The sequence below is a fragment of the Helicoverpa armigera genome, chromosome 8, assembly GCF_030705265.1.
Source record: "Helicoverpa armigera isolate CAAS_96S chromosome 8, ASM3070526v1, whole genome shotgun sequence".
In the NCBI taxonomy this organism is placed as follows: Eukaryota; Metazoa; Arthropoda; class Insecta; order Lepidoptera; family Noctuidae; genus Helicoverpa; species Helicoverpa armigera.
This window is the reverse complement of record NC_087127.1, coordinates 6225411-6252038: the sequence shown is the minus strand read 5'-3', so window position 1 is coordinate 6252038 and position 26628 is coordinate 6225411. Positions and strand designations below refer to the sequence as shown.

At 36.6% G+C, this 26628-nt stretch overlaps 3 protein-coding genes across 4 annotated transcripts in view; 1 reads left to right on the top strand and 2 right to left on the bottom strand.

Moving 5' to 3' along the window:
- Window positions 1-8: 8 nt before the first annotated feature.
- On the top strand, window positions 9-5919 carry Pdxk (Pyridoxal kinase). The gene is made up of 5 exons (XM_021329818.3): window positions 9-311; window positions 940-1183; window positions 4878-5144; window positions 5311-5490; window positions 5801-5919. Exons 1-5 carry the CDS (start codon window positions 222-224, stop codon window positions 5914-5916), a joined length of 897 nt encoding a protein of 298 aa, XP_021185493.2. The 5' UTR covers window positions 9-221; the 3' UTR covers window positions 5917-5919.
- Window positions 5920-6134: 215 nt separating this feature from the next.
- LOC110372835 (lysophospholipid acyltransferase 7) lies at window positions 6135-9818 on the bottom strand. The gene is made up of 7 exons (XM_021329820.3): window positions 9511-9818; window positions 8989-9365; window positions 8627-8778; window positions 8261-8475; window positions 7554-7739; window positions 7013-7145; window positions 6135-6789 (listed from the first exon to the last, which is right to left on the bottom strand). The coding sequence occupies exons 1-7, from the start codon at window positions 9723-9725 to the stop codon at window positions 6580-6582; spliced, it is 1488 nt and encodes a 495-aa protein (XP_021185495.3). The 5' UTR covers window positions 9726-9818; the 3' UTR covers window positions 6135-6579.
- A 361-nt stretch (window positions 9819-10179) lies between these two features.
- LOC110372807 (G protein-coupled receptor kinase 1) overlaps window positions 10180-26628 on the bottom strand; it is a 35358-nt gene continuing 18909 nt past the window's right edge. Inside the window, exons 9-16 of one of the 2 annotated variants that reach the window (XM_021329778.3) lie at window positions 22473-22638; window positions 20024-20165; window positions 16120-16294; window positions 15509-15627; window positions 14384-14546; window positions 13802-13970; window positions 12854-13098; window positions 10180-12718 (exon numbers count right to left, since the gene is read on the bottom strand). In XM_021329778.3, the coding sequence (XP_021185453.1) occupies window positions 12521-12718; window positions 12854-13098; window positions 13802-13970; window positions 14384-14546; window positions 15509-15627; window positions 16120-16294; window positions 20024-20165; window positions 22473-22638 (1377 nt within the window). In that variant the 3' untranslated portion in view covers window positions 10180-12520. The remainder of the gene's footprint in view (window positions 12719-12853; window positions 13099-13801; window positions 13971-14383; window positions 14547-15508; window positions 15628-16119; window positions 16295-20023; window positions 20166-22472; window positions 22639-26628) is intronic. The other variant, XM_021329779.3, reaches the window with a different exon arrangement.

The window sequence follows — 26628 nt, the reverse complement described above, 5'->3', positions numbered from 1 at the left end:
ATTTGAAATGAAAGGAATTATTTTGCGACGATTGGGTCGTTCTTGTGCTTATCTTATCACTTCTCTGTCTGCGTAGATAATTGCTGTTTATTGTTGAGTGAGCATGAATATACGTCAGTTTCGTATAATCACTCGTCCAGTCAAGTTCTGTGAGAAACCAAATATAAAATAATAATTCTTGTACTTGCTCCGAGTAGTGGTAGTGATTATTGTTGAGGATCATGCTTTCAGATACCCCTAGAGTACTGTCTATTCAGAGTCATGTGGTCCACGGCTACGTTGGAAATAAAAGTGCGGTCTTCCCACTGCAGGTAATTGAACTGTTTATTTGTAAAGATGATAATAAACTTAACATTATGAAGGCGTGTTCAACACTGACTTGCTGTTTATTAGATTAGAAAATCAATAATGAGATGTTCCAATGTAGCATTGACTTGTTTTTGTCATCTAACTAGCTATTGTATATTGAGAGTTTAATTTAAAGTATAATGAATGATGCAGCCTTGACCTCCTTTTTATTTTTGTGTGTCTTATTGATATCAATGATGGTGGTATGCTTGTAATTGTATTTTTGTATCACATTATTTTGTTCTACCTAAATTCGAGTAAAATAAATATTTTAGATATTTAAATAGAATAGTATTTTTGATACTATACTTGAAAATTAACAATTTAAATAAGCAGTTGTGAGAATGTTCAAAATATCTCTATAAATGCTATCATCATCTTATTTTTCGGTATCATAAAACATTCCCAAGAGCTGTAAATAATAAAATAAGCACACATTGCACCAAAAACAATCTCAAATAACTTGTTTCAACAATTTCCGTGAAAAAAAAAACTACTCACACCTTAAGTGAAATGGTATTAATTTTTGTGTTATATAAGGGACTCAATATTAAAACAAGTGTTTTTTTCTAAATGACCATTTTCATTCAGGTGTTAGGATTTGAAGTGGACTTCATAAACACGGTCCAGTTCTCGACACACACCGGATACAAACATCTGAAAGGAAAAGTCTTACCTAATGAAGATTTGGATGACTTAATTGACGGCTTGACCTTAAATGATGTGGACTACTATACTCACTTTCTCACTGGGTACTCAAGATCCCCGGAGTCTTTGAAAAAGATTGCTGAAATCATCAAAAAGTTGAGACAAAAGAATCCAGATTTAATTTATGGTAAGTTTAAAGTGTGAAAGAGGCTGTATGTCTACTTTAATGCTCCTATTTCTTCCATACTTTCCTATCTGTCATCATGTCACAAGAAACACTCTTTAAAGCTATATTGTCTTTCACACAATCCGTTTATTTTTTCTTTTTACCAACCGCACTCAAAACAATTGTTCCTTTTTATAGGAACAGGGCTAAAGAGTAATTAAGGTAAATAGTTAAGGAAAATGCATGTTTACCATTATTGGAAAATCCATGCAAACATTATTATGAACTACCTATTGACTAATTACTTGAGGAAGTATTAACTTATACTTAGTTAATGTTTACCATCAAACTACATAATGACACCATATATAATAAATTACCAATAGTTTAATAGCCTATTGTTAAAAATTAACTGGCTAAATGCTTATTCCAAATATAAAAAGTAAGAGAGAGAGCAAAAAACTATTTACCATGAATGATATGTAGCTGTAATTTTATAAAGTGATAACATTGTAATAAGAGGCTGATAACAATTTTATTTGTAAACTTTTGTACTATGTGATAGTTACGAACGTCGGTACACAACCATATCTTATAGACAAAACAACATAACTATAAAGATAGGAAAGAAAAACGAAAATTTTAAATACTTCGAAACTTGGACACAAAATACCTACGTGTTTGAAAGTTTAAGACTTCTACAGGTTTTGAAAAAACAGCTAATAATTTGTTGTCTAAGATCTGATATCAGATCAGCTAATCCATTTAGTAGCTGCTTAGGTACAAATAGCAGTCTAACTTATAACACCCCTTTTTGCGTCGGGGTTAATTATTTACAACTTGACTGTATATGATGTCCAAAAAACCCTGAATTTTCCAAAAAGGTCCCGTCGTTAGAACCTAATTAGCGCCATGCCAATGCACATAATGATCATATAATTTTACTAGAATCTTCTGCACTGGCAATTGACGACCCGACGATGAAGTTAAACACTGACCGTTACGCAACATCGGGAACGCAATTAAAGCCTCTGAAGTGTAGAAAATGGGTTAATTAACAATGAACAAGAGAATGAAGTTCTTTCAACGTTTCGATTATGAGAAAAAGCATCTCGTCTTATCTACTTCCTATTTGCTCAGTCTCAGACGATACAATAGCACTCAATGTTCAATCATGTCTATGAAATATTTCCTATGTTATGTTTACGTTATAATACTGAGCATTTGAATGGACCACTAATCGATATTGCATGTAATCTCTAGGATCTTTCTATCTCTGTATGAAATTTTGCTTTAACGTTTCAGCCATCTTAACACAAAAGCGTACAAAAAACTAACTTTTTTTAATTGTATTTCGTTGGTTAAATAAAATAAACACGGTGATTTTCTTATTTATGATATTTATCTCGTCGCACAAAATAAATATCTGCACTTACGAGTATTTACAGTCTTAATGATACCTAAACGTCTACAAGATAAGCGCAATTGTACCTATAAACATATATTGTAGAGGTGCTATAAATAGAAAAATGCGATTTCATCAGTGATATCTTGATATGCGATCCCATTGCTTAGTTGGAAAATATTCCAGAAGCGAAAACAATATTTTCGATGAGAATAAGTTTATAAATCGTCTACCTATATGGTGCGTAAGAAATGTTTGCAGAAACATAATCTGCGACGTCAGATTGGCAAAGAGCACGAATAAAATTCAAAACAATTGAAACAATAACATGTGCGCGTGATCATGTATTCATTACATTTGTAGATTTATAGTTTTGATATAAGTTTCAGTTAATATTCCCAATCAAAATGCTAATCAAAAACAGGAAACGTTTAACAAGCTACATAATATATTATGCTCCTGGGCATGTAACCCAACGGCGGATCCAGGGGGTAGGTCACAAGGTCATGACCCCCCCCTGGGCCAGGTTCAGGACCTAAGAGGACCAATAATTGAAATGGTTAAACACGATGTTTTATGATTTTGTTATAAGTATAAGATAATTTTTATTCCGAGTGAAAAGGTAGATACCTACATAGTTACAGGTAGAGTAGTTTTGCTGAAGAATTCGTGCTCGCAACGCTCGCTCTCTATTCTTTATTTACTCTTAATCCGTACCCAAAAGGAGCCAAAACGGGATCTGTTACTAAGAATCCGCTGGCCGTGTTGTCTACATTGCATGCTGTATCTTGTAATGCAAGGCCGTCTTAACCTATGGTGCAGGGTGTGCGAATAACCCGGGCGGCTCGATATCAGGGGCGCCGCGGGACGCCCCACCATCAGGAAATTTCGAAAAAATTACACCCGTTCAATAAGGAAGTTCCACATTGTATCATGATACTGACAAAAAAGTCGCCTTCGCTTTGTTGGATTGATCATTTTGATTACTTTTAACTTTCAAAATCCTCCAACTATATGAAAAAATTCTAGCTCGCTACGCTCGCAAGTAAATGACTAAGTATGTCTATACTGTATTTCTGATTGTATATTATTTTTATTGATGCACCGAATCAACGAACACAAATGGCACCCGCTCTAATCACGGTTCCTTTTTATTTATACGTAATTCCCAGTCTGATTTGTAAGTCTTCAAACAAATAATTTAAAAAAGTTCGCGCTCGCTGCGCTCGCGGCTACTTGTTGCTTTACAATGTACTTAATCAGGTGCTTTTATGTCGTAGGCTCAAAAAATTTCGCGCTCGCTTCGCTCGCGCAATATTATATGTACCCTGCCTTGATAACTTCAAAGTCAAATATAGCAAAAAAAAATATTTATGGAATCCTCAAAAACAAAACAGTTTGCGCTTCCGACTGCTTGTTACTTTACAGGGCTTTTTAAAACTTATGAACTTTTTGTGTCCCAAAATTAAAAATTTGCGCGCTCGCTTCGCGCTAATTTTTACAGTAACGTTATCCTGTCTCGACTTTCATAACTTAAATCTGGCCAACAGTTTGAGCCTACAATGATTTGGAAACATGTTTTACTGTTGCCGCAATAAAAAACGTACGCGCCCTATTCTGCGTACACAATACTGTTCAAACGTTTAGTCTTCAACCTGAAAAAATTCTCGCGCTTGCTATGATCACGCTTTCTTGTATTTATATAGCAAGAAAGCGTTTTCATCTACTTTTAGTCCTCGAACTGAATAAAAATATTCGCGCTCGCTTCGCTCGCGCTTTTTTTAATTTCGCGTCTGTGGTCATGTCAAAGAGACCGCGTTCACTCAGCTCGGACCATTTTCTACATAAAAACACTTTTTTAACCTTACTCCTCGACCTGAACGAAAATTTTCGCGCTCGCTTCGCTCGCGCTTTTCTGTTTGGCACGTCTGTGTAGTATAAATACGAGAAATTGCGCTGACTCTGCTCGGGCCATTTTCTACATGAAAACACTTTTCTTAACATTCGTAAAAATTTCGAGCTCGCTACGATCGCGCTTATTGTATTTATACTACTACTTTTAATATTAAAAGAAGTATACGCTACAATATAATATTTTTTGTGACTTGACCACGACTGTGTGACCCCCCCCTGGCGCCGAAGCTGGATCCGCCCTTGATGTAACCATGATGTTCAATTGAAAAGAGGAGCCTATATAATGCCACTTCTTTTGACAAGTTTTCTGGTGCTGTTTCAGGCACTTATTTATCCTCATCATTTCATGAAGGAGAATGTTCAGCATTACCTATCTAATATTAAGTTTCTTTTCAGTATGCGATCCAGTAATGGGTGACAATGGAAAGATGTACGTGCCAGAAGACATTCTCCCAGTGTACCGAGATATCGTGGTCCCCCTAGCCGATGTCATAACCCCGAATCAGTATGAAGCTGAACTGATGACGGGAATGAAGGTCAATGACCTTGATGGCGCTCTGAAAGTCATCCAAGCTCTTCACGATAAGGGTGTCAAAACTGTTGTGTTGTCGAGCACTGATTTGGGTGACGAGAAGCATATGATTGGACTTGCCAGTACAGCAGGTAAATGTCTAAAATATTGACAACATTAAATTGGCTCATAATTCTTAAATTCAGCTGTCCTTTGGCTTTGTAAAGTCGGTCAACTCTAGAGAAACTACTCTGCCAACTATTGGCTTAATTAACTGAGGACACAAACACAATCTAATCACTTTTTATCATTCTTCAGGGTCGTGTTACGAAATTCAAATTCCGAAGCTGGATGCCACATTCACGGGCACAGGAGACTTATTCGCGGCCTTGTTCTTAGCATGGTGGCACAAAACTAACCAAAATCTGAAACTGTCGCTTGAAAACACCATATCGACTCTGCAGAACATCGTTAAAGATACTTATACAAGAGCTAGAGGTAAGCATATGCGGCAGTTGACTGGTTTTCATAATGTCACATTATAATTTGCGAATAGTAAGTTCAAAACCGGTCTTCTGATTGTTACTATTATTTTAACAAAATGTAGAACAAACTGACTGACGACACCAACTCATTACTTAATTGATCTAAATTTATTTGTAACCCGTGAGCATTTTTATGTTTTGCTAGCAATTCGAAACCGGTATTAGAAGTAGGTACAAGTTAGAATTTTTGGATAATATCACCCATCAACTCAACCAATACGACGACTAAATAGTGTTCTAATCTAATAATAATATTTTTTCAGCTGTGCAAGCATCCGGCAAGCTTCCTCGAAAACTGCTTGAGCTCAGACTTGTTCAAAACAAAAGTCTGATTGAGAACCCAAAGATTGACATAGTAGCGATGGATATAGCTAAGTAATACTTAGAAAGTAGAGAATTGTTCATTGTAGCGGAAATATTGCCTCATATCGTTATATTTACAAATGTATTTATAGATGTTTGTCTGTGTGTTACTTAAAAAGACAATAAAGTAGCTATGCAATGTTTTATGCTATTAAAATAATGATGACCCATAAAATTATGTACTTAGATATACAATAATATTTAAGAGACAATGCAATGTTATTTTTAAATAGATTTTGACCAATGTCTGATGTCTTCCATAGTGAAAGTAAGCTTTTTAGATTTATGTAAACTGTGATAACACAATAATATCAATTTTGTTTTCAAATTGTTTTTGTTGACTAGGCACAATTTGTGACTATTTTATATTGCTTAATATTTCAATATTATTTACAATGTGCTTTTATTATATCAGCTACGTTGAATGAATTATATTGATGTATCAATAAATAATATATGTTGTTGATGAAAATGGTTTCTTGTTTTTTAATAAATACTATCATCTTCAGTGAGTAATGACGGGACAAACGGAAAATTAAACAATTTATTTACCTGAATATAACAAGATCCCAGTGCTACTAGTGCTTTTATAAAAATCAGTAAAAGTTGTGCAACCTCACGTTAAATTAAAAAGGTAGATTAAAAGTTAATTTATTTCTTTATTGTATCACTGTATGATTTACAATCCCGATGTCCTTGCCATTGTGCGTTCCTTGTAAACACCAACGGCGCCTAATATTAAAAATAACAAAACCATATGGTATACCCAGAATATCGAGTTGTAGTATCTGAGTACTACGGCGGAGTCGTTCAGTATCAGGCAGGGTGTCAGGTAAGTTAAGCAGAACAGGCGCATTATTGAAAAGCCGATGTCCCATGGAATTTTCATCTGAAATAATGAAAAATATTTACGCATAGCTATAATTTTTTTTAAGGTCATAAAGCGTGTACATCCACTACTATTGATTCTGGGACAGATGTAAAAAGTAAGAAACAAAATAAGTATAAAGAAAACTTTCGTTGGTCCCTCCTCCCCGTAGGTACTATGCTAATTGAGGGACATAAAGTACAAATAGACGAAGTCCAATCATACATAAACAAAGTTAACCTACCGATACATTTGTATCATATAATTCGCCATATTCATTTTCTAGATGGAGATGTACCCAGAGCGTGGCCGAGATAATCAATTGTTGCAAAGTGGGACCACACCACACCGTCCATGCTAGGAACGATAGTGCACTCCTGAAAACCAATTACTTATAATTAGGTAACAGGTAGGACCTAAGTAGTTAGATAATTAGGTAACAGGTAGGACCTAAGTAGTTAGATAATTAGTTAAAGAACTTAGTCTTCCTAGGTTTTGAGAAAAACGTGCGTGCGTAATGTAGTTTTTTTCCCTTTGAAACACCGTCGATTTGTAATTTGCCTTGGAATAATCTAAACCGCTCTTATTTTGTTATCTCCTTATAGACGTGTTTTTGTGGCTCTTAGTGCAATGCGCAGTCGCATCTCTATCATGTACTTACTACAAGACTTTGCTGGCAGGGAAATTAGTGTTTCCAACTTCAAAGTTCCAGGCCAATTTGCAGATCTAATTAATACCTATTTTTATTACACTACAAGGTACATAAGTACTGAGTAAAAACAGACCTCACTTCCTTGTTCGTCTTGACCATGCCTTTGTAAGTGTGCGCCCAAAACCAGTATCGTGTGGGCATATCCCAACCCCGCAAGGTATCTCTCATTCTTGGACCAATCAGAAGCTTTTCATTTTCAAAAGATCTTAACATGGCGAAATTGTATTCTTGTTCTAAGGCCACCTCTTCTGTTATTGTACTGAAATATTTATATAGGTAGGTATCTGTAGTTTTTAGTCTTACCTACTTACTAGATATTCCCTAGAAGCTAGACAAGGGACCTAAATGGAGATTAAATTATCATTATCTAATATAATTTTTATAAGAATTTTTATTTGAAGTTCTTCCCACACTATCTCGTCTAGTGGTGATAAAGCCCAGACAGGTAGACTATCCGTATAAAGATAACACACTGTATATGTACCTACAGTGTTAATGTGTTAACATCAGTCAATTTTGCACACGTTTGTGTACCAAATTATATCAAGTACAATAACTGAACTGTAGGAATCGTTAGCAATGATTGATTAACAAATGTCTGATACCGTGTCAATTGTAATTGAGAGTTAAATAGGTAGGATCCTTATGCTCATAACCGGTCCTCACAAACAGAAAAAGTTGACACATTTTTTTTTTAAATACAAGCATGAAGCCATTTTCTCTTAATTTAACCATTTACTCGGCAATACTAATGTACATACTTTAGTATGTACTACTTACGCTAGATTTAACAAGCTGAATCTCGCAGAGGGTCCGTGACCAGGTATGGGTTGGGTCTTAGTGGGGTACACACCGAAGCCGGATTCAGTGCAAACACTAGTGCACAACATCATGACCACCTGGTACTGAAGCACGTATATGAACATCTGCGGTATGTTGTACAGGTAGCGAAAGTCGGTGCCATGTTTGAGGTAGAAGTCGTTTTCATGATATACCTGTAAAAGTAATTCCGTTCTCGCAAAGAGGCTAACACTAGTAGGTCTATTTGATTTAGATTGCTGTAGATTTGATGTGGAATCGATGTACAATTTTATGTGCCCTCCACGTGTGATTCAGCTCCAAGGGGAAAAAATGTTCATATCTTACCTGCACTGGAAATTTCCTGCTTAAAAACAAATAAAGTATGGCGCACACAAAAGCCTTTTTTAATTTCTGCTCTGTTATTACTCTGCAATCGCCAAGAATTCCAAATGGGGTCTTAAAGTGTTCATTAAATATTTTCCACCTATAATAAGGGCCTGAAAAGCAAGAAGTTCTATAAAAATTTAACTGCTAGTTCTTATAAGGGTAACTCAGATTAGCTACCACGGAAGGCTCCATTTTATTCACGTGTAGGCTCGAATTAGCCCCACGAGACGTGGGCCAAAGCTATTCCAATAAATACCTAAAAATTGTGATCATTAAAAGGTTTAAGACATTAGACTGAAAAAAAATGTAATTATATTTACCCTTATGCAATCCAATAAAATAATAAGCATAAGCAATAATGTCTACTGCGCTGGGTTCCGTCGGCACAAACCCCATGTCAGACAGTGTGAATTTATTTGCTGAGCTTTTAGCACCACCGTTTGTGCTTTGAGCCGGTTGAGTAGACACTTTGTTAGCTACATCATTTATCTTAGGAACTGAATTATTTGAAACCACAGGCATTTTTGGAGGTGCTTGTCGCTTGGCTTTTTCTGCCAAGTTTATTTCAAACGCTAATCCTACTAAGCGGAGAGCAACGGCCTGATGGATCCAGAGCACATTATTTGTGATATTCAAGTTGAAGTTCATGTATATTAGATAGAGCCATGTGTAAGCCAAACTTAAATGGTGAATGTACCTGAAAACACAAAAAATACATTAAATAGGGTTCCATAATATTTCAATAACTTATAGCCAGAGTGTCTTGCATTATTCTTCCGTTTCCAATCTGCCAATCACAGAGTCAATCTTAAAATCATGTTACCACAACAAAACCAACTTACTGTTTCTTGCAGCATTTGATGATGATAATATTCCCCCAGACCATCAAAACGGAGTGAACGACAGAAGGACCGCATACCATGCAGGTGATGAGTATGCCTAGACCCGTGCCGTAACTGCGTTTTGTAGCGGGATCCTCTATTTGCTTGTAATAACTGCCCAAAGAAATGCATGCCAGGAGAGATGAGTAATACACTAGGTCGGAGAATGAGTACATTATACTCGTTGCTTAAAATTACATTTTAGAAGTTTGTTGTGCTTTGCATGTTTGTTTCGTTGACACTGACATGGGTCGTCAGTGAAATGTATTGATGTTTTTTCTTCTCAAATGGTATCCTAAAAATTCATCCAGCATCATACTATTGTTAGTCCGCGAAGCGGTTAACGGCCGTTCCCGATAATCTATCTGGTGATTCCTTAATTAGCCCGCTAGCCTTTTATGCCTCAGCCACTGAGCCTTAAGCCCTAGCCCCACACAAGTAATCTCAAATTCATCATCATTATCTCTAGTTATCAAACCAACAGATATAATATTCGAAAAACACGTTATTGTGAATGTCTGTCTGCCTAATTCAGTTTCACTAGCAATCGAGCATTCGCTAGGCTGAAAGCGCTCTTAGTCATTCGGTCTATTCTTCCGTTCGTTGTTGGTAGTAATTAAAACAAACAAATGATTAAATAAACAATTTACTACACATAATGTAGGTTCACAATAAAAATATTTTCTAACAGAGGTATGTAACAGTTTGTCTGATGCAGACATAGCCGGTGGCTATCGACAATACAATTTTAACTCGGTCAGCATAAATAAGCAATGTTTGTATAGCTCTCAATTAATGGGGCGAACAATATTGTGCGCAGTCAATAAATAAAAACTTTTAAATGCATCATATTAACCCACCATTATAATCTAATTTGGCATACCGGAATGTTGATTATCCCCGACTACTTTGGCCTTCAAATTCATAAAGGATTTTGCAAATGCAATTCAAGGTTTAGCCTTCAAGTGTGCTAACTAATACTACGTTTCATAATCAATATCTCATGCTTGTTTACTAGAGCAATGAATATATTAAAGCGGTATATCATTACGTGAAGAATAGCAACTAATCTGGTACTACATAATCGTACATGAAGAAAATATACCAGGAGGAAGAGTACTACTGTCACAGATACATCTATTCTATGCAAACGTTTGAAACATATCACAATAGAAAGATTTTATCAAGAAAACAACTAACCTATAATACTGTTTAGCTGTAATAGCTATTATTTTATACATATAAGTTACTTAGTTTTATTAAAATCAATAAATGTAGTAAAATTTATTTGACTAGCATCTAAATTCTATAACAAAACAATGTAATATAATATATCAATGATTATTTTATCAAATATGCTTCGCCCGCATGCTCAAATTAACGCACACGTAAAACAATTGTAAAATAAGAAGCAAAGCAATGCTAAAGTAGGATCTATTTCTAATATTCACCGACTATTACTATCAAATATTCAATGAACAAATCCTCAGTGATTCAGTATCAGAAGAGCATTAAAATTAAGATACGAGTTGAAATTTACATCTCACCCTGATAACCATGTTCTAAGTATTGCTCAGCTTCTTAATTTATGTCAAATTCATTGACTTTGTGGATATAGAAAATCAATAAGATACAATATAGAAGCCTATAAAACAATCATGGCAACGAATTAAACACCATCATGATTATAAAATAAACTAAATCTGCATCAGACTCAAAACAAGTAATAACTAAAATTTGCATTGCTATACAATTATTATAAAACATACACAACATACAAATGTCATCGTGGCCAGGCCATAATAAATCGTCTATGGAATAAATACTAACTAAAATGGTTCCCACATAAATTCATGGACATTGAACATGCTTTAATTTTTTTTTTCATCTAAATATTGCCTTTACAACTATTGTTATTAATCACACCTAAATGTTGTTAGAAAAGTATTGCCTCTAAATATTATATATGAAAAAGAGATTTTTATTAGATCTACTTACATTTTTCTATTTATTTATATAAATAATGTTGAAACTTAATATGAACAGTTGGTTTGGAACACAACAGAAGTGTTACATTTAAGTACCGTTATAATAAATAAAAAATTGTTCCACGTTAGGTTATATTTAAAGGAACTATTTGTAACAGTAACTCAGAGTTTGCGTAAGAGAGCAACCGGAGACAACACAAACAGCTCGTGAAAATCTCCACCTGTGTGCAATTATATTATCAGAGTCGTAACCAAAGTGCTAGAATTTCTAATTACGATATAAATCGATTAATTTGAAGCTTCTATATTATACGCACAACGAACAATCCAATTGCATTAAAATTGTCAAGACTTTCACTAATATTAATTTTAACCGACTCGACGATTACTCGTTACGTTTTTATTACTTTTATTTAATATATTTTGATCTATTGCACAAACACATATAGGTAGTCGCTATGCTTATCTACTCGAATTATAAGTTATTAAATTTTTACAATACCTACCACAGAGTTAAATACAACATCCAGAACGTTACGTTAATAATTACAAAATTCAATCGGTGCAAACGATTACAAAAGTTACTATTTTATCCACAATCGAAAATCACTGGAGGTAAACGAAATATATATTTATACATCGTACTTTTAATTTGATCGGTCCTATCACATTAATTCGTACAACAATAAAATGCGATCAGCATTCATTTATTAATAATTGGCAGTCCTAAAGAGTCACTAAGAGTTCATCGCGCGGCGGGAGCGGCGCGGAGCGCGTCAGCTGTGCAGCGAGCGCTGTGAGCGTCGCGAGCGAACTGAGCATCGCGAGCGTACTGAGCGTCGCGAGCGCTGCGGGCCTGGCTCGTGCGGCGGGCCCGGCAGGGCCGGCTCGGGCGGGCGTGCAGGCGCTCACTTGATGAGTTGCGCCGCGCTCTTGGAGCGGCGGAACATCTTCGCGCCCTTGTTGGGCGCGGACAGCTCATGCTAGTTGCTCCCGTTGGGCGCGCGGGCGAGCGCGGGCGAGGGCTGCGGCGCGGGCGGCCGCACCAGCGACATGGCGTCCTTGGCGCCGTCCGTGCCGTATATCTTGCCCGCCTTGCGCGCCATCGACGCCAGCAGCTCCTGCGAGCACTTGTGCGCGGACCGCAGGGACAACGCCCACTCTTTGAGCCCGATTTCGTCCTTCAAACAAAAACAAAAACACAATTAAATAGGTAATATTGAGCATGTTATACAGTTCGTGGAAGTCCAAAGTTTGGGTTGTATCTACATGTGTTGCAACCCACAATCTTTTTTGAATTGCCTTTGAAAACTTACAGTATTTGTGAGCACGATCTTAGTATCGTTCCTAGTCCGCAGTACAATGCACTGTTCCCCCTTGACGGACACCAGGTCCGAGGACACTTCCTCGACGGAGTCCAATAGTATCATCTCAGGTTTGGCGCTGTTCTCCAAGTGCAGTTCAAGCCGGTTCGGGTAGAGCTTGGCGTAGCGAGTCTGCCACGCGCTCGCGAAAGGACCACCAAGCTTCTTGATGTACCCGTGAAGAATGCAATCCGATTCTGTAATGTATGAGATCGGTAAAAATATGTAATTCGTTGTAAGAAGCGTTGTAGTTATTTAATCCTTATTGAAATGTGACTTACCGTCAGTTGCACAAAGCTCCATTAACGTAAAAGCTTCATTAAATATGTTGCTAACACTTTTTATCTTATTGACAAAGAAAGACTAGTTATTCTGTATTGTAATCTGTGGATAACGTGTTGAGTAGTATATTTGTTACTTTATTATAAGCTCTATATTGTATGCCTACTGTGTAATATACTGCTGTTTGTTATTCCTTTCAAATAAAATAAAATAAAAATAAAAATAAAGAGTCAGCAATAGATTTAAAGAAGCTTCGACTTTAATGGAGCTTTGTGCAACTGACGGTTAGAGTATATCTAGAAAGGAGACCACACCGATCTAACAACCTTGATTGATTTTTATTAAAAGAAACATTGTACGCCGCCGTCGATCGACAATTTTAAACACCATTTGGTTCGGTCTAGAAACACTCTCTAATTATAAGAGTGTATCATATTAGAGTCGAATATGAACACCATCTGACACAGTCTTGAGAAAAGAGGCCTATTAATGCCAAAACATTCTTTTCTTCGTTAAATATCAATTAAATTCCGTGTAGTTATGCCTAGGTTGAATTTTTTTTTAATCTTCTGAACTAAACGTCACCCAACTTGAGACCAACCAAATGCTACAACGTACCTTTCTCATCAGCATCGAACTTCTGCTTCTGCTTGGCTTTCTTCTTCTGCTCCATCTTGTCAGCCTCCTGGTTGATGGTCTCGAACACGGTCTCCGCGACCTCAGACTGCCAGCGCTCCGATATCACCAGCGGGAAGTCTTTGTACTGCATCTGGTCAGCTTCCGTCAGCTGGAAATTGGAATTGAGTTTCATTATTAGATTTGTTGAACTTTAAACATGATATACTGGACCACACATTGCAAGTGCACAAGAACTTGATTTAATAAATACTGAATTTGCCATGGAATTTCTTACTGGTTCTTCTGAATTTGACCTTGACTATGCATTTAACGCTTTGAACTTTGGATGCAACTAGTGTGACGTTTCATAAGCCAATTTGAAATGAAATAAGATTTGCATTGGACAATAATAATGAAGTAATCATACAAAAATATTTATGCAAAAATTCGAAACCGTATAGTCGTCTCCCTGTAATCCCCGATCTTGGGCAGCTCGCATGCTTCCCTTTCTTTAAATCGTAAAACCAAGCTTCGCTGACACAAAGTCATAACATCTGGCTAGGCAAATAATTAAGTTATTACCTTAATCCCCTTGGTATCCTCTTCATCAAAGCTGCCGATATCGAAAGCGTCGGCCGCGTTGACCTCGCCGCGAGGTGGTATGAGAGGCGGCGTGTATTTCTGGTGGTACACTTGCTGCCAGTCGATGCCCGCGAAGAAAACGTGCTCTTTTACTTCGTCGGCACTGGAAAATAAATACAATTTGATGTTATTATATATTCAAATTTTAATTAGAGTTGGGACCATTATGCAGAGATGAAGATAGTAAGTAAATTAGATTCAGCTGATCTAATGCAAAACCATTATTTAGTATACATAGACTAAAAATTATTAAATGCTCATAAACCAAAGCTCAGACATAAAGAAATTACTCTAAGTATGATACACTTAGAGTAATTTCTTCAGTTAGATCTTTCGAAATACGAAATCTTTTTAACTCGTATTAGTCGTAAGGCGCATAACGGCGCATATATTAATGATTCATTCGTATTATATAAAGAGGAGCATCTTCTGACAAAATTCTCAACTTTCCTTCCTAATTGGAAAACACAGATCGGAGTGTTGATTGCGGAAAATGTCTAATGTGCGTCAGTTGAGTACCTGAGGGAAACATTCGAACCGGTCAATGACGCAGGTGTGAAGTTTCGAGGAATATAACGTCAGGCGTTTGTAATTATGACTTTGACCTTCCGTAGAAGGAAAGTCTTTAAATTCTTTACAATTTCAAGCAATAAAAACTGCTCCTGTTTGCTACTTTTGTCTTCTTAAGTATAAAAAAATATTTCAGAAATTATCCTACTGACTAAGCAAACGTCTTCAGAATCAATCCTAAACATACAGTAAAGATAACGTAAATCTAGTTGTGAGCCATATTTCAATCCATCTCTTAACACCGCCTGATTGTTTAAAATTACAATATCAGTACAGCGCGATGATGGAAAGATATTGCATGTCGACAAGCGGGTTAAAATCACCACGCAATGGATTCCTAATAATGGAAGGCGAACGGGATGAAGACTTGGACAGCCTTCTCGCGAACCGGCCTCATAAGACTAGCAATATAAATCAGGTTATGGGGGAGGCTTTCGTTCATCGTTCATAACTTCCTAGTGAGGAAAAAAATATACAGTAAATATGATGACATACCCCCGTCCCTTGCACCCCAGCCGCTTATTAATGTCTCGCTGCAGCAGCCCCTCCAGCAGGCTCTTGAGGCTGGGGCTGAACGACTCGGGGAGCTCCACGTTCTGGAAGACATCGTAGTTCTATTGCAGACATGATTCCATCTTTTACTTTCAACATAGAAACTATCACAAATTCTAGGGTAGGAGTGAGTGGCCATATTAGAATATTGGTAAAAAGTTGCAAAATTTTCTTGTTATTTAATTTGATAAAATATGATGCAAGTATATTTTCTGTGGAATCAAGTCTGAATACTAATTAATGACAACTTAAAAATATATAAGTAGCTTTATTAATCAACACGGATAAAAGTACAGCAGAAATAACAAAGGAATAACCATACAATTTCATGGGTTTAAACTTAGTAAAACATTGTTCCATGTTTATTAATAAGGGGCGAAGAGTAAAAATGGACTCATGTATGATGGTTCATATTCAGACCTCAACTTCAGTCATCATAAAATAATACACAAAAAAAATATGTACCAAAACATATAGCCAAATCCAAATATTTAACTAAACACAAAATATACAATACTCAAACTATCACAATACAGAAAGCAAAGAATGTTTACCATAGTGAGCGTCATTCTGTCAATCTCGTGCTTATCCTTGGTCTTGTGCTGGCGGAAGGGCGAGTGTCCCTTCAGCAACTTGTATAGCATGCAGCCGAAACTGAACCAATCGGCCGAGGAGTCGTAGCCGGTGCCTTTTGACAGCACCTCGGGTGCCATGTAGCCGTGAGTACCCCTGGAAGAGATACGAAGTCGGTTAGGGTTAAAATTGAATTATTGTGTTGTAAAAATGTTGTACTTTCCATAATAGAAATACAGAATATTTCATAGTTTCTCACAGTGAGTACTTTTTCTCCTATCCCACTACTCCACTCTGGGGTAAAAATTGCTTTTATTTATATACCTGTGTTAAAAATTAAACAAAGTACATTAAAAACATAACAAAGAGTAACGAAATTAAAAATGACAACTTATTTGTAACTAGCTTCTGCCCGCGACTTCGTACGCGGATCCTGTCCCTTATGCCAGCGACTACGGGGTCAGCAAAATCAAAGATCTTAATCGTCTGATATTCAATTTTAAGAGCCCGTTGACTTGAAAACAACGGGATACGCATTAGAAACGTTCCATATATTTAATTTTTGTACTTCAACGGCAAAAGCACAGCAGACTAAACAAAACGCTGAGAACTGAACCGCAATAGACGCGACCATAGGGATAAATGTAGTGATTCTTATTAGTCCGCATTTAAGTTGTGTGTGGCAAAAATATTACACGTATTACGTAAAAAACATTAAATAGATGACAAAGTCGTGGTGACTTAGTGGAAGTCGTGGTGGTTTAGTGGGTAGAGAACCAATCTCTCAAGTATGAGCGTGCGTCTTTGATTCCAGGTCTGGCAAGTACCTGCTAATGCAACTTTTCTAAGTTCGTATGTAGGTACTTTCTACGTATATTTTGGATACCAATGACCGTTATTTGGAAGGCTTAAACTGTAGGTTCCGGCTATCATTGAACATTCTTGGCAGTCGTTATGGGTAGTCAGACCAGTAAGTCTGACCAGCTTTACCAAGGGGTGTTGGGTTGAGCGGGTAACCGGGTTGTGGAGGTCAGATAGGTAGTCGCTCCTTGTAAAACACTGGTACTCAGTTGCATCGTGACTGGAAGTCGACTCTAACATAATTGGGACAAAGGCTCTTGAGATAATAACGACAATAATAATGAGATATAAGCACCGCAGGACATCTGAGGCTGATGACGGGGAGTAGCTACCCCGCGGGGCTGTATATACTGAGTTCTCCAGGGAGAGTATACTGCCCCCATCTCCGGCAGGTCAGAGTGAACCATGACGGGGGTAGGTCTCAAGCCTCTGGCTTGGCTTGGCCGTCCAGAGTGGAGTCGCTAGAGCAGGGTTAGTAGCCCTGCTCGGAGGATGCCTCGTGGTAAGTGACCCACAGGGAGCGCGTAATCTGCGTTTAAAATCCGCCGAGGTATTCTCACACTTCAGCCGCTCATGTCCCTGTTGTCCTCTTGTTGCTATTCAGTGACTGATTCCCGGGGGCCCAGTAAGTGAGCTGGCGAAGTCTCCACCAGCAATTTTTACATGTATCTAATACATTGTCATCGGCAGGTGCCATAGTTCCCGTAGTTTCCCCATTCCTAGTCCATTAGCATCCCATCACAATAGCCCAAGTAATTTTCATCCACAGTTAGCGGTATGGTATAGGGATTGTCTTTTTTTTAACGACGTCCACCGGGGATTGTCCTTGAGTTCATATTTCTATAGTGTATAAAGGGATAATCGTCGATTTTGTGTCACCATACCTATTTCATAACATTCGTTTCTATACATTTTAAGTGTAGTATTGCTCTTGAAGTTCCACATCAGGTGTTCCAGATCTTCGATGTATATACGTCAATAAAGAGTGCTTATTAGATTGAACCACTTTTGCAAAAACGTCATATCTTTATATGCTATAGTCTAGCTGGGCTCCTTTTTACATCTTCAATTTTTATAAAGTCAACAGAGAGTGCTTATCAGATTGAACAACTTTTGCTAAAACGTCACACCTCTATATGCTATAGTCTAGCTGGGCCCCTGGAGTTCCACATCAGGTGTTTTAGATCTTCAATTTGTATAAGTCAATAGAAAGTGCTTATCAAGTTGAACAACTTTTGCTAAAACGTCATACCTGTATATGGTACAGAGAAGCTGGGCTCTTGGGGTTCCACATCAGGTGTTCCAGATCTTAAAATTTATTATCTCAGCTGAAAATGCTTATCACATGAAACAATTTTTGCTATGGCACCATTTTGGTATCTCTTATAGTTTTGTTGGTCTGTTGGTGTTCTGCACCAGGTCTTCAAGTTTCGAAGATAAATTATAGCCTATATGTTGACCAGGCTTAATACTGATACAACAAAGAAAAAATCATTGAAATCCGTCCAGTAGTTCCGAAGATTAGCGTGTACAAACAAACAGACATACAGACATACAGACATGCAGACATACAGACAGAATTTTTTTTTTGGATTTGTGCTCCATTACTGTTTCTAAACCCCACCCAATTATTATTTTTTTAATATATTCAATGTACAGACACAGTTTTTTTACAGATTTATTATATGTATAGATAACTATAAAATTATTAACTACGAATGACGTCAGTAACGTCACCAATTTTAACATTGAAGTGTTAATTTTAGCATCAAATACTATTGCAGTCATTTGTTTTACGTGAGCTATTAATATCCGTAGGTATGTGGGAGTCCCTGAGTTTGCATCTATATGTGAACGCGGAAAATCAAAAATATGTGAAATACCTACTTTTTGGGTAATACCTTGACGTCAGAAAGTTTAATCTCTAAGCATATTGTAATACGTCACCATTTTATATCAACCTTCTTAGAAAGAGCGTATTTCCCTTCAAATTAGAATCCTTAATGACTTCCCTTAATGTCCCATGAGTCATATGTGATACCCACTGATAGCTTAACTATTGTGTATATATCGTGGACAGTGAAATGGTTTAAATATGTTACATTTTTATTAATACATGCCTGGTGATAAAAACTTTTTTAATAAACAGGCACAACCACCACGTTAAGCTTGACATTTTTGAACATATGTGGTATACAAATGATATTAAATAGTAAAAACAACAAAACGCTTAATTCCAAGTCAAGGCGATCAAATAATTACCATAGGATTACATAAGAGCAAACAGTGTGCGTAAACGGACCAATTAAAACAATTAGCATAGTGCATTACGTCAATTGGTTCCTAAACAAGAACATTATGGGCGGTAGCTGTTACATTGACTATATACGTATTATTATTCTCAATTACTAGGTATCGATGTGATCCAGCGATCACGTGGGTCACAATTAATAACAACAACAAATTGATTAGTTTCAGCTACAATTATAATTGTATTGATGTCATTATGGCTATGCTAAATTTGCATTTCAATAACGCCTGTGTTGTGTTAATTGCTTTAAATGAGCATTATGTGTGTGGCCTTTCCCCAACTATATTGGGGTCAGCTTCCAGTCTAAACGGATGTAGCTGAGTATGAATAATTTTAAATGGAGCGACTCCTTATCTGATCTCATTACTCGGGTAACCCGGTACTCCTTCGTAAGACTGGCCGTCAGACTTTCCAGCGTCTGACAATACATGATCGCCAAAGATGTTTAAATAACATTAATCCTCAAATAGCATTCTCAGGAAAAGAAGGAGCAAATTATTGCGATTAATTACTAATAACCATTTAAGAGGCCTTCTGGATCGTATTTTACGACTTCATATCGACTATAATGAAGATTGGAAAATGGCTGTATGCCTACGAAAAACTTAATTATTCAATCAACGAATCAATCAAATCCGATTAACGTCATATTGAATTTCATTTCATTGTTTGCGTCCTTCAGTCGCAATAAGTATTAAAATAAGGATACTTACACACTGGCGTGCGGTTTCTTTTTGGAGAAGTCACAGGCGAGGCCAAGGTCCGATATTCTGACGTGACCGTGCTCGTCAAGGAGAATGTTCGCTGGCTTCAGATCTCTGTAGACTATATGACGCTTGTGCATGTGTTCCAAACCTTAAAGAAAACATAACATATTTTATTTTAAAGGTCATCTCTTTGTCGTTGTTTATGAGCAAAGCTAGGTTACGAATGGTATTTAATTTGTTTCTCACTGGCCTTTTAATACTTCATAGAAATGCTCATCTATGTATGTGAGATCAATTCATACAAAACTGTTTCTAATAATATTGTTTTGTGACAAACACCCCTCTAGATAGGTACGCTGTTTAGTTTATTATTCTTTAACATCATACGTATTTTCAGTTCAGTTGATAAGCGATAAATATTCGTCAGAACACTCGACGTCATTTTCAATGAAATGATTTAATCTAATTGCATTGGATATTCATCTGTTTGCGTCATTTTTAGGGTTCCGTAGCCAAAATGGCAAAAACGGAACCCTTATAGTTTCGTCATGTCCGTCTGTCCGTCTGTCCGTCTGTCCGTCTGTCCGTCTGTCACAGCCGATTTACTCGGAAACTATAAGTACTACAGTGATGAAATTTGATGGGAATATGTGTTGTATGAACCGCTACAAAAATATGACACTAAATAGTAAAAAAAAGAATTGGGGGTGGGGCCCCCCATACATGTAACTGAGGGATGAATTTTTTTTTTTCGATGTACATACCCGTGTGGGGTATCAATGGAAAGGTCTTTTAAAATGATATAAAGTTTTCTAAAAAACATTTTTCTTAAAGTGAACGGTTTTTGAGATATCAGCTCTCAAAGTCGTAAAAAGTATGTCCCCCCCCCTCTATTTTTATAACTACGGGGTATAAAATTCTAAAAAAAATAGAGGTGATGCATGCTAATTAACTCTTTCAACGATTTTTGGTTTGATCAAAGTATCTCTTATAGTTTTTGAGATAGGTTGATTTAACTGTAATTTACGGAACCCTTCGTGCACGAGTCCGACTCGCACTTGGCCGGTTTTTTTATAGACAATACTGCGTCTAAAATTATATCCTGATAATACAGTGGAGATTATTTATAGGTGCTTGTATGATGAATCATGTTGATATATGACTGCAATAACAATATTAACAAGTTGCATTGACTGGTTTCACTTGGTTGGGTTTCTATTGTGTAATATTTCTCAATGATACGGGATAATTCGATTTAGTTACGGGATAGAACGTTGAAAATATTGCCACCCCTATTCAGTGCAATGGTATTAGAGAAATGGGTCATACGTTCATCCGATTACCGCATCGGAAAAAGAACAGAGCCGGATTATGATCTTTGAAAGGCAATACACATGTAGGACTGTTGTTGGTTTAAACATCTAGTTTGCCGATGGAGAAGAAAGAACGTATAAAGAGAATCATTTGCTTTGTTCCAAATCTGGTAACAGTTAATTGGCGTTATTTTTACTGATAAATAAGGTTACTCCATACCGAATTATGTAATATAAATTACACTAGTTAAGTACTTATAACTTTAAAGCGCAACTATCTTCATTTTCCCTAATCATAAATAAATATGATTAAATTAATAACAGGTAAACTGTTAGAAGATAAGGGAAGGATAAATCATATTAAAACTAGCAATAAAAAACTTTTTAACGCGCTTCAGGTTACGCAGCTAGTTTATGAGAATCGTCTTTGCGTAATAGGATAATCTTATGAGTTAAGGCGAGGAATTGGTCAACAATAATTCCATAACCGGCACGCGCATCTAAGGCGCCAAAAGGGGTCGGAGCGTCTGAGCGGGGCGAGGATAACAATACGCGCGCTAGCTTATAACTAAAAGTCGTAAGCGACAAAATGGTTTTGTAATTTTATAATTTAGAAATGATAATTTGATAAAAATTCCTTCTACAATTTTAAAGAGTATGTATATACTCAACTACTAAAAAAGTTAAGAGGCTTTAATCGGTCCCGTTTGCCCATAATATGTGAATCTCTTTTTAAAAAGAGGTATGTTTGAAATATTTTTCTCTGTTATAAAAGTTACCTAATCATGTTTCTACGTCTAACAAAATAAGGTTTATATCATGAACTTTCAGGTAACCAAGTTGTATTTTGATCCGTTTTGTATTTACTGAGAAAAATTGACATCCTTGGCGCCAAAAATTCCAATTCGTCCTCTTAATGAACATAGTCATATTATTATCCTCCTGTCATTATCCCAATGTGATTTGGGATACTCCATACTCTTCTATATATGCCGTCATCTCACAATTAACTCTCTTTCTTGCCATATCGACTTTCACGCAATCCATGCATCGTTTCCTTGGGTGGTCTTCTTCCACTATATTTTTCATTTCGCCCAGGAATGAACATAGCTATATGTGATGGTAAAAAAATATATAATTACCTAATATAACTTCAGCAGCGTAGAACTTCATCTCGGCCTCGTTAAAGACGCCATGTTGTGACAGATGATAATGCAAGTCTCCCCCGTTCATGAGGTCCAAGATAAAACACAATTTATCCGGCGTGTGGAATGCGTACGTCATGCAAACGATGAATGGGCAGTCGACCTGCAGGTACAAAAGAAAATAACAATTAGTATTTATTCCATTCATTAAACATTTGTTGACGTCCGAGATATGGGTATTAGTCATTTTCTATCTTCGTCAATGAACGTTTTCTTCGAAATCCACCTTTCAACTGTTTCTGACTACTTTGATTTTAAAGATAGAAAAAATATTTTGTTGGAGTAGGCAGTCCTTCCTTTTCTACGTTTGATGTTTTGCCAGTCTTGTCTAGCCTTAACTTTAAAGAATTTTGAATCATCATTTGATTCTCTCATATGCATTAACGAGTATTTTTAGCATTTCTTTACTAACATTTTGATAACACACACTGGTTTAATTCTGCACTTTAAGCCAGTGACGTCACAAGCTGACGTTTAGTGGTGCCAATAAGATTAGTCGGTGAGGTAAGCAAGCATGGAGGTATTTTGAAATCCACATCCATGAAGTCATGTTGGATTTATTTATCTTCTCTATTAGTTAGGGATTGATAAATAACTAAACACTGAAGCACGTGAAACGCCTTGTTATGCTTACAACCGTTTAAATGTTAGCCATACATGAATTTGGTAGTACAATAAGTATGGATTTACGTAAACTGCTCTTGTGTTACTTTGTAATAAATAATTCTAAGGCACGGCCTTGTGTAGTGATCGTAGTAGCACGATACATAAATATCGACGAACATGAAATTTTAAAACAGAATTATACAGCATATATAATACAGCACAAGAAAAGGTCCAATATATTCAGTAATTATTATGAATAATAGCAAATGCATATATTGTGCGCCCACACGTAACATAACAAACTGGAATACGAAATCAGCAGAATGGTTTGAAGGCTGGTGACAAATATAACTTGAGTGTTGGTCATACGGAATGTAAAATAGCATTAAAAGCTATAAAACCACAGTGGAAATGCCACGATGTTATTGCAGACGGAAATATTTAAGTATACACATATTGTGATGAATGCACTCCTTTTGTTTATCCCGACTGGCGAGCGGTGGCTCAGTGGCTGTGTGGTAACAATGTTCAGACTCGTATTGATTACAGTACAGTAGCTGCTATGGTGTCAAGGAATAAGGTGACGAAATATATTCTTAACGAGACTTATCTGTGCAAAACAACACGGTAACTCGGTCACCAGTCTGACTTATCAATAAATCGTAGCAAATTTTTGCTCTTAAATATTTCAGATAACGCAAGACAGCAAATGGAAAATATGTAGAATATAAGCAGAATATAAAGAATATTTGCTCTTTTTTCTTTGGCCACGCTGGAAAAGAACCAAAAAAGTTTCGGGAGTTTTCTGGTCCGTTTCCAGGACTCTTTAGAACTGATAACAGTCAGTTTTGTTAGTTTCAACGAAACATTGCGAGAAGAGGCGTTACCTAGTAGAACAGTGCTCCGAAAAACTCGAAAATCATTCGTAAGATAGGGACAGACCGAGCGGCGCCGCCCCGACACCAGACGAACGTTCATAAATGATAAAGTAACCCGTATAAAGTAACATTACCGTGTGGTCTCGCCGAACAGACCACCCGTCAGTTACCGCGACTGACGTAAGAGCCGAGTAGGGATTATATCTGGAAGATGAATGGGAAGCAGCATCTACGTACTTATAATATGATACCGCGATCAGAAACGCTGCCAAATATACTGGATGGCCAGGAGAAAAGCTTCAAAATTAAATTATAGAAATCCGTTAAAGAGCAGAAACTAGACAATATAGGTATTATAGTAGAAGGTTTTTCATCGCCTCCTTCTTCGCACCTCGTTTTACTTGTAGATTTTAAATCGGGGGTCACGAGCGCTACAAGCTGAAGTCAATAATATAGGTTTCTCTAGTTTCTTTGTTCAAGTACTTTTGGTTTTCTTGTCGTGTTTTTCCTGGCCACACATTTTAGTCTGTGCCCTCGGACGTCTATGCCTATGACGTTTACTAATAGTCGATGACATTGTAGTTGTAAAACGTAAACGGGCGTGTCTCAAATCTCAATATGTAATTATATCTGAGTGAGCGGCTGACAAAGCCTTCACAGTGCGCCGCCTTTTCCACGTGAACGCCATCTCATTCGCTTACATTCATTGGCTCCGCAAAACACGATGTAAGACGACAAATAAATTGAATGTATTTAAGAAACATTATCAAATGTCCTACTATTTTTGTATGCTCTTAAAAATCTCGTATACAATCAATGTTTTCTGATATTATGAGGCAGTCACTGAAAGTATATCATCAACGCAACGTACACCCAGCGTTTGTTGATAAAATAACAAGATGAGATCAATACTGAGATGGACATGTATGATCGAACATAGATAAAATTTGTCATCAGATCGGTCCGTCCTATAAACCAGAGTTTGCTTACTCGTAAACATAAAATAAAAACGTTTTATTACCTACCGCACAGCATAAAGTTTTAAAACAAGGTCACAGTAAAAGAAAATTCATGTCGAAAGTTGACTACATATAAATGTTGTAACAGAACGACTGACAGTTTCTCGTTTTATATAAACTTTGCTTCGGAAACCCACGGCCTTGTTAAACTTTAGGGGAGCCTTTTAGGTCACGAAGAATAAAATTGTACACATGTTACATAAGGTGTGTGTATAAATAAAATCAACCCTGAATGAAAAATACTAATCGTCGGGATGAAACGACAAAACAAAATGCAGCGGAAGCGGATTGTACTACGACGACAAATTGAGGGCGATCCAATTCGTTTCAGTCCAATTGGCTGGATATCGTTTATGTCCCCGATACCATATCACACATAAAACGTAGGTATATCACTGCTGTATTGCACCGAATCAAAGCAACTTGCAATCGATAAGCAATCGGATATTATGGTCATTGATATAGATGAGGTTGACGCCAATTTTGCACGTTTAATTGTTATTTGAATATTTTAAATTATGAATAAATACTGTAACGAGTAAACAGCAACAAGAAGGTCATTTCTAACAGTAATTCATGCAATACCATCTAAGTGCAGTTTCTTTCGTTCCAAAATCAATAGCTGTTCAGCAGTATTTTCTCTCTCCCTACTATTTGAGAAGCCTGGAGCACAGTAAGTATCTAAGAACTTCTTCAACTAACGTGCGCCAATATCGTGCAGGGGATTAAAGCTTCAACCAGAGATCAGAATCTTTGGTACTAAAACTTTAAAATTTTGTCCAAATAAAAGGTCACAGGCTTCTCCTAACCGGATAAAAAGTATGTACACTCAAATACCTACAACACGGTGGTTACACGAAGGCACTTTCCCACGGAGTTTGCGCAAAGCCGTTCTTAACTTATGGGTAGTATTTAAACGCAAATCAAAAAATATCCTTTTTCTCTGCAATAAGATTCCGAATTCCCATCAAAATTACTGATTGCACAGCAAAATATTCAACTCAAAATATCACTAAACACACTACAATTTATTTTCGCAGCGTACAGCGATTTTTCCTAAAGCAAAAGCTTTTTCATCAATGCACAGCTAATAATCTTAATGCACATTATACATGTTAACTCTTTTTCTTTTAAATATAGCTTCTATTTTTATATTATTTACAGCAGTTTTTCTGAATAAAACAGCTTTTTATTAGTCACAGTCATCTTATTATTTATTAATTACGGCATAATGAGATCAGCAAAAAAATATAAAATTAAATACAAAATTGTAATTTATTGAATTATTTATAAACGTTCACGCTTCCTTTTTTGCCCAATAGGCAACATTTTTAGCTTCTGCAGGTGGCGCCACGTACTTGAGTCGGATCGCAAGTCCGATGATATGCTTGCACATACATACTAGAGTTCTTTAAAAAAATGGGGCTGGTGCATTGTCAGTCATTGTCAGTATTTCCTTTTAGCATACATTTCATATAAGTAGTCATTAAAAGGCTACTACTATAATATCATATTTCAGAATGTTTATAGTCAGAATCATCTTTTGGCATAGTTTTGGAATTTTTATTTTCCTGTAAGAAGCATGCAAAC